The sequence below is a fragment of the Pteropus medius genome, unplaced genomic scaffold (genome assembly GCF_902729225.1).
Source record: "Pteropus medius unplaced genomic scaffold, Ma_sr-lr_union100, whole genome shotgun sequence".
Lineage (NCBI taxonomy): Eukaryota > Metazoa > Chordata > Mammalia > Chiroptera > Pteropodidae > Pteropus > Pteropus medius.
The window spans coordinates 9921340-9939271 of NW_024352786.1; the positions used below are offsets into that span (position 1 = coordinate 9921340).

A 17932-nucleotide genomic window follows, 5' to 3' on the forward strand; every position below is an offset into this window, starting at 1 on the left:
ATAATAATCAAAATAAAAATTTAATTAAATAATTGAGTAAATTTAAACAAATTAATGTCTGTATAATTTGTCAGTTTTTTTTTATAATTTATTAGTTTTAAGTTTCTAATACAATAACTATTAGTAGGTATAACCCACATAAACTACTGCTGTTTGGGATTTTCAATAATTTCTAAGACTGGAAAGGAGGTCCTCAGATGGAAAAGTTTGAGATGCTACCCTAATGTATTTTGATCATGGAAGCTTTTCTCCGTGGACCATCTTGAGTATATTCTATGGAATATACAGTAAGAAACACAATTGCATGCTATGCTTATGAAATTATTCCTTTACATGCTTCTTCTCCCTAGACATTCTTCAGTAAATTAATTTATAAGCTGATCAATGAGTTCCCTTTCAAAGAATAGTTTTGTGCTTACAACCCTGGCAGTTAATGAATAAATCTCCTCTGGCAAATGCAGTTGATGCTGACCTCATCTATTTAGAAGAGGTCTTAATCTATAAAATTATTTCACTGAGCAGATGTTACAAATAGTCAAGAGAAATGACATAGGTTAACATGCTCCTAAAGCAGATAATCCTGTGTTATGAGATACAGTGCCAGGGACATCCCAAAAACATAAAAAATATCATGCAGGTTAGAATCATGGCCAGTTTGGTTTACTGTTCCGTTTCCGACAACAGAATCATGGATTGAAATACCTATGTTATGAATTACTCTTTTATAAATAAGCAGGATGATAGCAATTTATTACTCTGAGTACTGACAATTTATATTTGTAAAAATTATATGCAAGCCAAAGATAACTTAAGAACTAATTCATATTTCTACCATGCTTTTTAGAATATAGAATAAGGTCATTTTTTTATTTTTGGCAAGACTAGAAGCCTCAATTACAGAATTTAGTTATAAATCTCTTCTTCCTGTCAGGTATCTGAATGACTGGCCAGAAGCCTATTTTCAGATGGCTATAAAAGATTTTGCAAAAAAAAAAAAATCAAAAGTGTAAAGTACTATACTATTCCATGCAAAACTCTGTCCAAGGAAACTCAGTCCTTATATAGAGCTGGCCTGGAGTACAAGCTGTTCAATCCTCAAACTCATTCTGGAGTTTGCCCAAATAACAGAAACCATTAAGTCTATTTATGCAGTTTTGTAAGTGTCTGGTTTATAAAATGTTGCTTAAAGATGACCAGGATCTCAGTCTGAGAGCTGAAGACACACATCTTGATCTCCTTTTTCTTTTTACCTAAGACTAGAAATGAAATTAGCATATTCCTGCTTCCACTTTCTTTGATAAGCATTTTTTATGGCCATAAATGCTTACTAAGTTTCAGATCCTGTTCTACCTTATTTAGTCCTCCCAGCAACTCTATGAGATAGACGATAATTATCCTCATTTTACAGATGAGAGAACAGGCTCAGAATTACCTGAGGCTACCCAGTTTATAGGTGGCAGATAGGACTGTGAGAAATAAAATGAAGAAATAAAATTGAATCACTATAGTCAAAATGCTAAATTACTAAAATCAATTAGGGTGAAACATGAGGAAACAATTCTATTTTTGTTTTAACTAGTCTGGGAACATAAACTTTTGAACTTTTCAATCATGTGTCAATGCTTGGATATACATCAAACCTTCAGCTAACCCTCTGATTATCCCTTAAAGAACTAAGAAAAGAATGTTCACATATCCAGACCACCTGAAATTCATGATTCAGATTGTCTAACATCCAGAATCCAGACCACTGGTCATCTAGAGCAACAGTCCCTAACCTTTCTGGCACCGGGGACCGGTGCTCCTATGAGAATCTAATGCCTGCTGACCTGAGGTGGAGCTGAGGTAGTGATGCTAGCACTGGGGAGCAGCTGCAAATACAGATGAAGGTTTGCTCACTTGCCTGCTGCTCACCTCCTGCTGTGAGGCACAGTTCCTAACAGGCCACAGATCTGTATCAGTCAGCAGCCCAGGGGTTGGGGACCCCTAATCTAGAGGATTACCATCTCACACCAATCCAGAGGCTAAGAATGCAGGTCTGATTCTTCTCAACAATGTACTTTTTCCTATAAGAACCCTCGGCTTTTTTTTTTCTTCTTCAGAACACTGTGGGTATTGCCTAGATGTGTTTCTGGTTTGCAAACTCTAAGACTCTTGACTAAAGCTTTTCCATTTAATTCTAGCCAAAGCCTCCTGATTCATTTACACTTGGTCGACAACTGGAATCCAAGGAATTAGTCCCTGTGAACCTCCGAACTAGGATGCTATCCTGCCTATTTGAGATGCACGGACAATAACATTAAATGATTTACAATAAGAGCTATCCCCTTCTGTAGGTAAGATAGTGGTTTTAAGCTTAAGATTAGCCTTTATTTCAAAAACACTTCCTTCCACTCTAGTGTGTTAGGCTCCATTTTGTGTCTTCTCCATCATACTCTATACACAGTATAGAGACACAGAATGGAGCCTAACACATCATACTCTATACACAGTATACTCTATACACAGTATAGAGTATGATGGTATTTACCTACTGATGCTTTGCCTTCCTCCTAGCCTATACTAATAACCCCTTGTATAGTCTCTAGAGCAGCAATCACTGAACAAATAAGTAAAAGAATCAAGGAATGAAGAAACAAAAGTGGACTTCCACAAATCTACTTAGTCACCAAGAACATTAACTTCCAACTGAGTTCTGTACACCCTGGATAGTAGGGAGAAAATGTGAGCATTTTTATTTCTATTTACTGACGTTTACCACCAGAATTGACACTGGCATCCTCACTGTTGCATATGGCAGGCAGCACACAGGGGGCCTAGCACAGGCATTCCTCAGTTCAGGGGTTAGCAGTGGGGCGCTCACCTGTCTGTTTGCTTTCCACGGACTGTACTAAATTGCAGTTTGCATGGGCCCAGTTGAGAAAGTGGCTGTAAGGATTGTATTTTCAATTTTATCTAAACTAACTCTCACAGAATGGACTTTAAATGAGTCCTGTACAGAACTGCAAAAAAATGCCAATAACAATGCAAGCACAAACGAATAGGAAAATAGTAGAGCTAACAACATTTTTACCGTTTCTTATGTAATATTTGTCTCAGCCACATAATGAGATATAACAAGATACTCAGATCTGACATGAAGTTGGTAAAAAAAAAAACCCAAAAACCCTGAAAGTATCAAAATTTAAATTCATATCCCTATTCGTATGAATGGTCCTTGCTTAAATGAACACAGTGCTTTGGTAAACTGGCTAATTGTATTCTTATGCTGTTTATAAATATATTTTCATTAACAGGATCAAAAAACAGGGAGCTCACCAATCTAGAACTTTGCTACTCAAAGTGCAATCTGCAGAGGAGCCAGCATCAGCATCACCTGGCAGCTCGTTAGAAATGCAGAGTCTTAGGGTCCATCCCTTATCTACCAGATCAGAATTTACATTTTAACAAGATCCTCAGGTGATTCATATGCATGTTTTTGTTTGAGAAGCACTGCTTTAGAACACAGTTCTTACATGGTCTGAATCCTAACAGTTCACCTCTTATTTATAAGTTTAGACAGATTTCTCTTTTAAATTTTTTGAACTTACAAACTTATAATTTCTAATATCTGTTATGAAGTGTTCTTCAAGATTATAAAGAAACTGTCCCCATAAACCAAAAATCCAGTGATATAATTTATGCATTACTGCAGCATGATCTCTTATCCATTCCAGTACACATAAAATAATTGTCTGCATCCTCATACAGGAAAAAACATCCAGCTCTAACCTTTATTATTTTGATCCCCACCTCCACTTACTTTTGTTTGATCATCGGCTTTGAACACATAGCAGATACTATGCTTATTGGCTGCATCGTCCTTAATGAGACAAGCAAAGTAACTTGGGTCGTGACTGTTGTGAATCAGTTTGTGTACATGCTGAGGCTTGCACTCAAAGATGCTGGAACAGATCAGGGGATCCCACTGTTGATTTTTTACTGGCTCAGGTTCACATCTCAGTCCAGAGGGCGAAACACAAAGCCGGACTTGCTTGGTACTAGGCTCCTTTTTGGAGGACTGCCTGCTGAGCCGTCGCACCTCCGCCACGACCCAAGGCAGCATGGCCATGGTGGTCAGAGAATGCACAGGCAAGGAGCCCACCAGCTGCAGGCTAAAGTCCACCCAGACCTCGCTAGGAAAGGTATGTTTCCTCGCTGTGAATGTTATCGGTTCCATCTTGGGAAAGGTCTGGAAACTCAGCAAAACGTTGCCACTCTTCTATTTTAGACCAAGCGATCTATTTTACGTGCTTCTGGTACAGACTCCTGGGGGAGAAACACAGAGGCATTAGAATTTAATGAAGTCACAACAATAGCTGCTTTCAAAGATAATTATTTCAGAACTTAAAAGTCTGAAACCCAAACATAGGAAGAAATGGCTATTAGTTCATATGAGCTGCTCCATTGAGAAAGAGCTTTCTTGAAATTGCATTTCATATAAAAACTTAAAAGGCCAAAAAAGTCACACTTATAACAGGTTAAAAGATCCCACCGGGTAACGATAAGCCTCCTAGAACCCACAAAGGCAAACACAATAGAAAACAATGTAATGCTACTTGGACAGCCTGAAATCCTGTTGCATATATTTCAAGTTTTTTTTTTTTCGTTAAGATAATTAAATTCAGTACTGGTAACTTCCTCTAAAAAAATAATCTTGCAGGAAAAAAATGTCAGCTATCTATCATTGTAGTCTACTGAACCAGACCAGTTTTAACACCTTATCACTTATGATATCATTTAAGTTTTAGAAGGTTCTCCTTGATGTAGTTCAGAGGTTCTGAATCACAAATTCAAATTCCATTAACAGGTACTCGATGCCTATTATGTTCTAAATACTGTCGTAAACATTGTTTTGTTTCATTCATATACTATAAGTCATCATCTCAATCCCTTGCCCCTCCTCGTCAATAGAGGATATTGCTTTTCTTAGACCCAAACTCTCTGAACTGCCTCCCCCTCTCTACAGGTGATTTTCAACAACCATATGTGCTGTATCCTAACACCTTTCTGTTCTATTGGATGACAAAACCCTTCTGTCCACAACTGAGTTGTCTACAGCATCTCAGGCCCTATTCTCTGCTTGTTTGCTTCCCTGGATTTCCTGAGCATATATATACATACTAAGAAGAAACTTGTTGAAACTTACATCTGTCTGTTTCGCCATTGTATCGCCAGTTCCCGGTACAGTGCCTGACTCAGAACAGGCTCAACAAATACTTTAAAAGAGTGATTGAAGTCTCTCCCATACTACTAATAAAGATATTTTCGATTGACCTCAAACCTCCCCCATCCACAACTCTTCCTTCCCTACCCAAATTTCTTCAAACTAAAGTCTGCGCTGTCTCCATTTCCTGCTGTCCACACACAATCTAGACTGTGACTAGAAGCACGAAGGAGCCACTGAAATTGCTCCTGTGGAGGTCGCCCACATCCTCTGGTTGTGAAATCCAAAGGGGGCTTTTTAGTCCTTAACTGCCTTGTCCTCCCTGATGAATTTCTCAATACTGACCACTCCTTCCTGCTTGAAACTTCTGGTTCCCATCTTATCTCCCATTGCTTCTTTTCATATTCTGTGATGGCTTTCTTTCCCCGCTTGACTTTATCCTCGCTCCTCATTCTACCTGCTTTCTTTGGACAATTTCATCTAATCTTTGTGCCAACAACCGCATTCTCATACTCATGCTGCTGCTGCTGCTGCTGCTGGGGCTAACAGCTTACTTTTATTAAGTACCAGGCACTTAGCATGTGTTATCTTATTTCATCTTCATAACCACCTTCATCTCTAACCTTCATCTCAGTTAGAGACTATTACTGCCATTTTTGTGACCTAGGAAACCTAGAGAGCTTGAGTCACTCATCACAAGTGATGTTGGGGATTCTGCACCTTATTCTCAACCTATCCTGAGTGCTGCACAAAAATGAACTGACCATTCCCAAGTGTTTGTCTCCCATTGAGCCTCAAAGAGTTCCAGATCAGTACCAGCCATTAAATATTTCTATCTAGATAGCCTATTGGCAGCTCAGTCTTAATTTAATTATTTAAAAACTAACTCGGTCTCACCTCTCCCTTCCCCAAACTTCTCTTCCTTCTTATAAGCTATAGCTCCATGATCAGGATCAATATTTATTTTATTGGCCAAGTCACAAACCAAGGAGTCATTGCTATAAGACTAAAGGTTTGTGTCTTCCACTCCCAAAATTCATATATTTAAATCCTAATTTTCATTGTAATGATATTAGGAAGTCAGGTCATTAGGAGGTGATTAGGTCATGAGGGTAGAGCCCTCATGAATAGAATTAGTACTCCTATAAAAGAGACCCAGAGATTTTCCTTGCCCCTTGCACCAAGTGAGGACACAGAAAAAAAAAGATAGTAGTCTGTGAAACAGGACTGAATCTGCCAGTGGACTTGATTCAGAGGACCTCTAAGCCTCCATAACTGTGAGAAATAAATTTCTGTTGTTTATAAACCACCTGTCTATGGTATGCTGTTAAGCAGACTAAGATGTCATTCAGACTCCTTCTTCATCCTTACTACTTCTAAACTGGCTCTACATCTAAACATATCTTACCTCTTCTCAACTGGAAAAAAAAAGTACCCCAACCTTCAATCCATCCTTCACATATTTCCTAGAGTAATTTAAGTAACATAAAATTGATCATATCAGTTTTCTGCTAAAAATTCCTTGATAACTGTCCACTGTAAAATTTAAAGTCTTCTACATGGTATATAAAGTCTCTTTGAAATCTGGTCCTGTCTGTATCTCCAACTACATATTCTCCCCTAAAATGCCCCCCTTCATGTACCATTAGGCGAAGATAGAGAACCAGTTATGGTTCCCCCATATGAGATGTGACTTCTCATGCCTCTGAGCCATAGTACACACTGTTCCTATCTCCCAAGAACATAATACCTGTCACAAACTGTAAAGGGTCTGAGATTTTACCCTATCTGTAAGCTAACAAGTTAGCCTGCTGGTAGAGGACATGAGACTTTTGGGTCTGAGACAAAGGAAAATGCATTACTCAGAGCAATGCAGCAGCCAGAGAGTCAGAATTTGAGTCAGTTCCTTGATTCCCAATTCCCACAGGCAGGGTGATCCTTGTATCCACACTGGGTTACAGAAAAGCCTTGGGAGCCCAAATATTTTATAATGGGGAATAAACATGTCTGCCCTTTGCTCCAGAGGGAGACATTATTTCTATTTTCCATGGCTGTTTGCTATTTTTAAAAAAGATTGACAAGATAGTTCAAAAACAAAACAAAACAAAACAAAGCAAAAAACGGTTAGTGCCTCTGCTCACAAGGTGTGTAAAAACATGAGAGACCCATGCAGAATCATCTCCCAGTGATCCCCAGTCTTGTCCTCTAAACAAATTGCAACTCATATTTAAGTCAGGGTGCAAGCAACTACCCCCTCTGTCTTGCAAGGTGATTTACGGCATCCACTACTACATGCTTCTGCACTTCGTAATTCATCATCACACTTATTTTAAGAGCTCGAAGAAATGTCCCTCAACAAGACTGTAAGGTTCTTCAACTCTTAAGTTTGGTGATTTCTAAAATCAGTAGAGAAATTCTAAACCCTTCCTGAACTAGAAGTCTCTTCGTTTTATTCTATGTTTTTCTGTGTGATATATAGGCACATATGCTGAGTGAAATTTTTAAATATAATTTGAACACAGTTCAGAGCTTATTTTTTCCTTTTAAATGTTCAAAAGTTCAGGAATAAACCCCTATTTCATTTAGAGCTCTAACATATTTCATAAAAATATAATCTCTGTCTGTTTTCCTTTAAAGTACAGCTTCTCTTGATAATAAAAATAAGTTCATATAACTACATAAATAATGCTCATTCATTCTCTCTCTCTCTCTCTCTCTCTCTCTCTCTCTCCTTTTTTCTCTCTCTCACCTACAGGTGAAAATGGCATTAAATGTCTGGCTCAATTTCTACTCCTGTAACTGAATCTGTTTCAAGTTCTAACTGTTGACAGCTGCTAATCCCAAGACATGTTAAAAGAAGTACTAGAATTATTACAAACGATAGAGCCGAGCCCTCTCAATCAGTGTGGATGAAGTAGTTATTAATATGGTAGCAAGAAGCACCACAGAATTACTTTCAGTTTTCTTATAAGTCGATACATACCTAGTACAAAAAAAGGTCCACGATTTTGTCATTTCAATCATTTTGATAAGTAATCAGTCATCAAATTAGTTCTGCCGTTTTATTGACAAAGCTATTTGAATGCATAAAGTTCACACTCTACAACCAGCTGGAGCACATTCTTAGTATCTCTGTAAAAAGCAGATTGGATCTTAACACTGTTTATGAACTACCAAATAGTAAATTCTACCTCAGACAGAACCATAATTATTTAAAAGCACTTCGATTCTGTTGATATAAGATTCAAGGTATCTTAGAGTAGGTAACTATTTGCATTACTTTTTAATAAAAAGTTGCATGAAATAAATAAACTACTCTAATAACACTAACAAACCATTAGATTATTTTTTAAGCCATCTCAATCCACATCATTTGCACACAAACCCTGACCATCCTTTAAGCCCCACATAGAACCACCTCAGCAAGAAATACTACGATCTGTTATTCCAGCGAGCTTCTAGTTATGTTCCTGTGTGCAAAAGCACTATTACTTACAGAGACCATCTGTATTTTACACAACTCTGACCTGCCACAGTACATAAACATGGTAGGCATTGAAAACACAAGGATGCTTTTACTAGGACAGTTTCAATAATCTTGTCAGTGAGTCCTGCTATGCAAAATGTTCTTGAAAGCATGCACTTATAATCACAATATTTTACAGCTAGAAAGGTCCTTGTAAGCTATTTAGAAATTTCTCTCATATTTGAAATGAAGAAACTAGGTTCCGAAGAAGTTAAGTGGCTTGTTCAAGTTTGGTGACAGAATTAGGACAATCCAAGTCTTTGCCTTCCATCCAAGTGCTGCAAAGAACCTCAGCTTCCTCACGAAAATACTTTCAAGTGTAAAGTTAAGAAATGAAGTTACTTAACTTCTCCAAATGTGAATTTGGAGAAGAGAATGGAACAAGATCATCCCCAAGTTTTCTTCTCTCTCTAAAATCTGGTAAATCTAATTTTCATAATGTACAATACCAAATGTCCCCAACATTGTGTGGGGATAGAAAGCTGCTCTCATCTTCCTGTCAAGAATATAAATGTGGAGGAGGTACATGAAAAAAGGATAGAGTTTACTGATCAGGAAGCAGGAGAAGAAATGGTAGGAGTTAGGCCACCATTGGAACCCTCTCTTCCCATACCCCCATTCACTCCCTCCCAGCAAACCACAGGGAGTAGGATGGGGACTTTCCAGTAGCCAAGAATAGTGCAGCCTCTGCAGGTTCTACCCTCACCTCCTCAAAACTGGTTAGAGAGGAGGGGGCGTGGGGGGTGGGGAAGAAGGATAAAGGGAGTAGTGTTGGAAGATTCTAGCTCCAGGCCAGGTTAGGGAACAGCCAATACTGATTAGCTGTTAAGGACCTCCAGGATAGGCAGGGAGTCCCCAGGTGGCCACTCATCTCCTCTTGCAAGTCAATGGTTTGATTTTTCTGTGCTTACCCTGATAGAGTGGGCATGCAGCTGAACAGAATTATTCTACCACCTGAATACTCTAATCTCATTTTACAGTAAGACCACTGGCTTGGCTAAACCATTTGTCCATTTTCTGCACAGAACCCCACCCAGTCAGAGCAGTGTGCCACTCACCCAGAAATTGCCCACAGGTACCTTTGGAGCAGTTGTCTGTTTCCATCACACAGAGCTCCTGGAGCCAGTGATTTTAATCTTTTCATCATCAAGGATGCTCCCTCATTGGCGTGTGCCTCTCTGATTTGACACATAAAGTAATGATGTTTTGAAAGATTTCCTTCGTGTACAAATCAGAGCCAATTCAAGGCTCGTCCTTTAGAATGCTGTCACTTCTTGTATTCTCTCCTACTGTATTGCACAGGTTAAAGGGGTGGGATTGGGAGTCCTAGGTGGCCTTCAGGGATTATGTATAACCTTCCCTCCTGCACTACTGCTTTAAGTTATTCCCCTAAAAGAATAGTAATAATTGTTAACACATAAAAGCACTTACTATGCGTCTATTCACTAATTTAGCTCTCACAACAACCTTGGACAAGGACTATTTTTATCATGTCTGAATGACTATTATGAACTATTATCATTATCAGCTCTAATTTAAAGATGAGAGATGAGACGGAAGTTGCTGGCACAGAGAAGTAAGGTCACTTGCCCAAAGTCATCCTACTAGCAAGAGGCAGAACCAGATTTTGAACCCAGGTCCTTCCACTCCAGACTTTGTGCTTGCTCTTAGGCACTTTGCTAGAGGAATACTTATTGACCAACTGCCTCTTCTGGGATATTGCATATATGATCTTCTGCATTCTTACAACTCTGAGAAGTATGTTTTATCATTCTCAATTTATGTAAGGGTCCCTGGCTAGTAAATGGTGAAGGCAGGATTTGAATCCAGACCTGTCTTATGCTCAAGTTTCTATTCTTTGCACTATAAGAATATCTCCAGAAGGGAATTACTATAACATACCTTTCTAGTGGATTAGCTGGATTGTTTTTCTATCTAAATCTTGCTTGGCCTCAGATCTAATGTCAAAATTAGATCTGATCTAATGTCAAAATTATATTCTTATGGTATAAAAGAAACAAATAAATATATGATAACAATAAGTAATATTTACTGAGTGTTCACTATGTGTCAGGCACTGTTCTTAGGACTTTAATGGGCAAATTCATTAAGTATGACAACAAACCCATAAGTACTTATCTTCTTTGGAAGTGTAGATTCACTGATCATAAATAATATATTGTTAAATAAGTACATTCTCTTTTTAAGAGAAAAATAGCTGCTCTGTGTCCCAAGGGAAACAGGCACACTCAAAATGAAATGCTTCTTTGTTGGTGCTAAAATATATTCCCTACATTCTGTACAGCTTCACTGAAACCTGTGTCAAGGTTATTTCACATGGCCCAAATATGGCAAATCTTTTTCTAAACATTTGAAGCCTGAGAAGGGACATATTGCCCTTAAATCTAAGAACCTGTCAAATGGAAGTCTCAGCTTGAAAATGTCAAAACCTTGAAAATGAAAACCTTTGTGTCTTATGTTAAGAATCTGGTTTAAAAAAACTTTTTTTTTTTAAATCAGAATGTGGGATTGGAAAGGAAGAAATGAAGATATATGTCAGCAAAGGTAACAATTCTTCACTGAAAACCTAAATCCTTTGCCATTGCCACGGGGATATGGACCCAACACTCCTTGTCTGCTCAGTGGACTCACAGATATTTTAATGAACAGATTTTCCTTTTCCAGGTTTTAATGACCAAGAAAAGAAAACCGCTGAGAAGCATATCACACACTGGAATTAACATAGCCATTAAATTTGAGCAGGCAGCACAGTAGGCAGGGAAAAGAGCAAAGCAAATTATGCCAAGGCATCACACGCAAGCAGACTTAAGCCCCAAAATGGGCTGATATACATTTTAGATCATCTGGGGAATCTGAAGAGTAGAGATAGAGACCTTCAGAGAAATGCTATGAAGGGAGTAAAAAAGGGCCCGAGGGAGTTGTCATTTTGTGGCATAAAATTAAAAGCAAATTCAAAGACGGAATCATCTCTAGCAGACAGCCCTACTCCAGAAATCATAATAATTGGAGATGCTGGTGTGAATGAGAAACAGGTAAGCATGGTGCGGCTTGGTGTGCCACTCCCACTGCTTGCTGGTGGTACGTCCTAGAAGATCCTAGAAGATCTGGGCAGGAGAAGGAGCCACCCGCCCACACCTGGCTCCACATGGGAGTAGCATCTGATTGCTGCTGCAGCCTTTGCTACTGCAGCTGTTCTGGCAATGGCTGCCTTCTAGGGAAGTGGGGGACAGAGATTGTCAACAGCTGGCTAATAAGGGAGAAGGGGCAAGGCGTGTGTCATCAGAGTTGCCCATTTCTTCCTCATATCCTTTGATACTATGACAATGTCATGTGCAATAAAAGGTCAACCCTGACATGACTGCACACAACCGGATATGTTATCACAGTGAAAGGAGAATCCCCTGAGCCCTCTATGGGAAAAATAATGATAGACTGTGGCAGGGAGTCCCATTTGCAAAACTTTTACTTTGATTCTAATAAAATCTAACTACACCAGTGAATGTTCCCCCTATTTTACTGGTTGGCAAACAGCTAGACAAATCCACATAAAGGCATTTATTTTAATTATCACCTGATAATTTTATTTACTGCTTTCGGGCACTTATTCCCTTTTATATCTCCTTGCACTCAATTAATAATCTCAGGACACTCCACTTTGTTCACTTCAGAAAATGTTCCCTCAACATTTCACGCAGTGACCTCTAACTCACAGCTCTGTTCATTATACAGTAGCTCATGTTGTGTTGATGGTTACTCACATATAAATCTGAAAAGTACTTTTTATAGTTTTATTTCTCTATAACATGGTTGGAAAAAAAAAACAGGTAGATTTGAGACTGTGATAGTACATTTCCAACAGATTTAAAACACTTGTTTGCAATCAATCCTTTTTTATACAGTTTTTTTTTTGCATGCATCGTCCTTATTCCTGAATGTCTTCAGGGTTCCCAGGAAGCAGCTGATCGTGAGGCACATCAGCTCCCCAACCAAGAGAAACCATCTCAACTGTAGGAAAAGGTGCAGAACTCACCTGCTTCAGGGATCCCTAACCCGAGAGAGTGACAGAACATGAAGTGTTCAGACACATGAAAAGTCCTGCAAGGTGGATTACCAGCCTCCTGGAAAATTTCCCCATTCATTCTTCCACGGAGCCCCTCCCACAGAGCAGGCTCCCAACACACAACAAAACCCACAGGTGGCCATTCTCCAACTTCAACCAATCCCATCTGGAATCTGGGGAAGAGAATGAATTTCTGCTTTCCTAAAGAAAGACTTTTTATCAAGGCCTCTGCAGTTCAGCTTAAAGTACAGTGCAAAAAGTTTAGAAGTTTGGACTTGTGGAGAGAGCTGAGAGTCTTGGGTGTGATCCATTCAAACCAGGTCACTTTAAAATACTCTTTCAAAGTTTGATTATATTAATAAGTGAAATCATCCAATCATCTGAAAGAAGGACTGAGAGATCTATATGAGGTGAATACCATCCATTAACGTAGGGCACTCTGAAAATTAAACTGTTTGGTGGAAGGAGCAAGTCATCACTTTCAATTTCTTTTCCCTTTTAGGCAACTTCCAGAGAATAAGATACTTTAAATAAAATTACAGTCCGTAAAGCCTCCTTTAGGTGGGTTTCAAAGAAAATGACATCTCTTTTTAAAAATAAAACAACGTGTGGCGAAGTTTGACGGGTCCCATAATAACAGACCGATCAGGAAGCTGGTAAAACAATTAAGCAGGGTTTCGAAATGACTGGTACAGGATGTGCCCATAGAAAGAAATGTTGCGCGCACTGGTGCAGCTGCCAGAGTTACTACTGCAAAGTACCCTGAACTTTCAAAGGGTGGCATGAGATTACTCTGACCGCCCACCCCCAAATCTGGTCACCTTACAAACACACGAGCCCTAGAGATATTTGGCGGGAGGAGGGGGCGATGCTAAGACCGGAGAGTAGAGGTGGAGTAGAACAGAGCCTGTTCAAGCTCCTGGGTCTTTAAGAACCAAAAGGTTTCGCTTTCTTCCAAGTAAGAGGGTAAAGAGGTGGCAATGAACTTCCTCCCCTGAGAGCCCCTTGGGCCGCTAGGAAAACAGGAACACCCGAATCCCGTGTCTCCGCGGGCCGGGGAGCGCAGGGGCGTGCTGTGGGTTCAGGGCGGCCCGGATGCCCCGAGAGGAACCCGCCGGGTGGGATGGGCGAAGCCGGAGAAGGCGCCTACCTGCGCGGCGGCGCGCTCAGAGCGCGGGGCCGAGCCGGGGCTCGCAGGTGCTCTGGGGCAGCCTGGGGACAGCCTGGCCGTGCGGGGTGTCCATCGTGAGGGCTGGCTGCGCGCTTCCAGCCGCAGGGGGCCGGGAGGGGCCCCTCGGTTGACTCCTGCCTCTTCTCCACCCTGCTGAGGAAACAGCGGGTCGCGAGGTAGCGGCCGCAGCAACAGGCACCGCGGCCCAGCGGAGGAGGAGGCGGAGGAGGAGGCGGAGGAGAAGGAGGAGGAGGTGTCTGCGCGCGGCTCGCGTTTCCTCCTCCCCGGCGGGGCGAGCGTGAGGGAGGCGAGGGGAGGGCAGCAGGCGGGATCTCCCGACTCGATCCCCAGGGACCTGAGAGGGGAACGCGGTGCCCCCTCCCTCCCCACCGCGCCACGTGACTGCCCGAGTGACGGCCGGGACAGGCGAGTCACACGCGGGCGACAGCTGCTGCAGTGCGGGTCCGCCGCGGCCTCCCTCCCCCGGCCTCTCCCTTTCCCGGCGGTTCCTCCTCGGCCCGTCTGGGGGATGGGGGGTCCAGCCGCGGCCCGTGGGAGGGAATGCGGAGGGTTCCGGGGCGCCGTCACAGCGCAGGGTGCTCGGGCACAGAGGGCGCGGGGCTCCGCGCGTGATTCTGGCCCTCGTGCTGGGATGTGCGTTCGCACACCCTGTCCTCGGCGGCCTATTTATAGCAAGTGGCGGGGCCTGCGGGGCTCGCAGCAGGTGGCACTGCCAGACCGCTCTTTGCTCCTTCGCCTGTCTTCATCTGCACTCGCCGTCTCTCTCCGATACGGATGTGGTGAACTGCACAGAACACAACACAGGAAGGTGACCGAGCCACCTGGCCCTCCCCACATCACCCCTCATTCCTGTCCTAGGGTTGGATAATGGCAAGGAGTGAAGTGAGACACCGGCATCCTACGGGACGCTGGCAGGTAAAGCAGGAGAATCAGAGACTTAGGGAAACTGCGAAGGCTGAAGTGCCCTCCCCTATGAAACACCAGTGAGCCCCGTTTCTGAACAACTGCGGGGTGACGCAGAGGCTAGATTGGGAGCTTGATCAACAAGCCACAAGGCTTCGTACACACACACACACACACACACACACACACACACACACACACACACACACACACACACACACCCCTTGGCGTGCCTGCCCTTGGTCAGATTTGGGGAAGTTCCCAGTGGCCTTGTAGAGTGTTAAGGAGACGCTCTGGGGAGACGTAAGGCGACTAGGAAAGCGGGCTCCTAGGATTGGCGGTGAGGAGGAAACTAGCAACCCTTCCAAATTCCTGTCCCACCACCAAGTACGTAGGGACAATCCCACTCCCGGGAGAAGGATGTGGGATCTGATAAAAGTAAGGTACATGGCGCGATCTCCAGAGAGGAGTGAGCAGGGAGGGGAGAGTAAAGCGGGGGAGATGGAGGAAGCGGGCAGCGGTGGAGAAACCCAGGGGCATCTTCGGAGATATTTCGTTTAGTGTAGCTGGAGGCCAGCTTTCGGGAGGTGGCAGAGTGTTGAGGCTGCAGGATTGCGCTTGAACCCTTAGCCCAACCCCACTACCAGTGTGGCTGAGGCAAGCTGCTGGGCCTTCATTGTCTCAACTGTAAAATGGGGCCAATACACATATAGAACCATCGTGACAATAAAATGAAGAAGTGTAGGTAAAGTTCTTAGCGCAGTGACATATGCATGGGCCTCAACTATTGGCAGCAGCTACTGTTACCAGCGGCTCCAGAGGCAAAGAGGGGTCCAAGGTGCCCCCCTCCTCCCTGCCTCCCCAACAGTGTGCTCCTAGAAGTCGACCCAAGCTCGTGAAGCTTTATTAGTGTTTCCTTATGGGATTCCCTGGTCCCGTTCGTCTGGATGCTAACATCCAGGAGATGTCTGTTTAGTGGGACTCGAGGGTTTAATCTATGGCTTGATTTAAAAGTCTCATAGTAGTGGTAGCTATTTTTCATTGAGAGGCTAGTCCATTTGGGGCATCGTGGTAGGTACTTTACATATATTTTCTCTAATACTTACAGAAACTCTGCAGAACAGAGGTGATAAAATCCACTTGACTATTGAGGAAACTAAGAGGTTAATGCCTCTTGGAGGCCACAGAATTAGTAGGTGCTGGAAACCCCCTCCCCCAAATCCAAAGCCCTTTATAACATACTTTCTCCCTGGCCACTGTGCAGCCCTCTTGTAGCACTTAGCTCATTCTTTGTCGTAGTACAATTCTTTGTGTACTTAGCCTCAAAATTTTAAAACGACATGAGGAATATATACAGACATGAATAGTCTAATGATCAGAACATTCATTGGGTTATGGAAATTATTTTTCATTAGCTTACAAAACGAGGTAAACCAGTTAAGCTGTAACGTTGTCGCTTGGATCATATTGTAATTATTTCACACCTTTATCTCCCACTCAGTGCTACAGTTATCATTCCTCTTTGCAGCAGCCTGCTGACACACACCTCCAGAGTGCTAGGATGTCAAGACAGGTACATCGTCATCCATTTCATTGACACCCCTAAACCGCCTTTCATACATGACCTGGCAGATGGTGGTTGAAACCCTGCCTGTTAGCCCCTGCCTCTGGTAGAAGGGGTCAGGCCAAGGATGGGTTCTGCTTACGGAACATTTCCCGTCCTGCTGCTCCACTCCCTTTTCTTTTCCTCACCTCTCCACCCCACTCACCCGCACCCTGGTCCCAAAATCCAGGAAGGCTTAAGTACAGGTGCCTAATCAGGTCACAAAGATGAGAAGGGGATGGGCTCAGGCAAGCCTAGGTCCGGTATCTCTCATACCACTCTGCCCCCACCCCGCCTCTGCCCCCCGGAACTGCTGAAACCTAGCAAGTTCCTGCTCAGAGATTTACAATTTAGTGGCAAATGACTATCTGTCCTGCCCCCTAACCTGGGTTAGGGAAGGGCTGCGGCCTTGTAAGCAGCGGTGATTTCTGCATCATTTTTCCAGTTCCCAAGATGAGTTAGTGCCCTAGGAATAATAGTGAGAGATTTTGTAATACTCTTAGCTTCCTGGAAACAAAACTCCTTTTATAATACATGATAAGGATTTTCAGAAAAAATTTTTTTGCTGTAAGGCACTGTCTCAGAGAGTAGGAGATAGCCTTCTATCATCCTCATTTGCATGCATTCCTAGCAGCTCTGGAAGAACTAGTAAAGAGGACTTTGGGACTGATGGCAATACGTGGGATGGCAGGATAAAGACGATCAAACCTGGAGCCACCACCCGTGTTGTCCCAGCGCACGTACCATTGCTCCAGGAGCGGAGTATCTCCTTCCTTTGTCATACAGATGTGTGACTCCCACCCAGCAGGGCTAGTCCACCGCCATGGCAGAGGTTGGGCAGTGGGACCTTGGCGATGGCAACACACACTCCCTGGGGGCCCAGGAAGGTGTTCTGTCAGCAGTTCTTTAAGTCACCAATAACAAAACTAAGTAGAGAATGGGGCCGAACTCTATTGTGACTGTTGCAGGCCCCTGATTCTCCTGACTGGTGTGAGCTAGGAGCACACAGGGCATTAAGCTGATACAAGTCCCTGACCCCTTGGCTCAGTGAGTGAAAACCCCCAAACTGGAAGGCTTCCACCATCGTGGCTACTACCATTTCTTTAGGTGGACAATCTCTGCACCTCCAACTCCTCTTAAAATCCTGCCGTGGGTCATTCTTCTGGAGCTGCCCCTATAGATTCTTTCCCAATTAAGTCATTTGCAGCATAATTAATTGTTCATTCCTAACGGCCAGGAACATTAATATCAACTTTAAGATGGCTGCAGAGCTCTAGAAAACTATTTAACTGCAGTAAATCAAGTGAGAAGCCCAGAGACTGAAAGAAAACACAGACCACTTCACTTTTTAAAAAAGGGAAGCATGTACAAATCTAGAATGAAAAGTCCTTTGTTAATGTAGAAAAGAGGCCATTAATAAA

At 42.6% G+C, this 17932-nt stretch overlaps 1 protein-coding gene across 6 annotated transcripts in view; it reads right to left on the bottom strand.

Annotated features, from left to right (window-relative positions):
- Positions 1 to 14180, bottom strand: part of TBC1D1 (TBC1 domain family member 1) — a 200328-nt gene extending 186148 nt beyond the window's left edge. For 4 of the 6 annotated variants that reach the window (XM_039848789.1, XM_039848786.1, XM_039848787.1 and 1 more), the window contains exons 1-2: positions 13964 to 14180; positions 3803 to 4308 (exon numbers count right to left, since the gene is read on the bottom strand). In XM_039848789.1, coding sequence (XP_039704723.1) covers positions 3803 to 4219 — 417 coding nt within the window. In that variant the 5' untranslated portion in view covers positions 4220 to 4308; positions 13964 to 14180. Of the gene's footprint in view, positions 1 to 3802; positions 4309 to 13963 lie in introns of those variants that run through there. The other 2 variants (XM_039848785.1, XM_039848788.1) reach the window with 1 other exon arrangement.
- Between the last annotated feature and the right edge of the window lie 3752 nt (positions 14181 to 17932).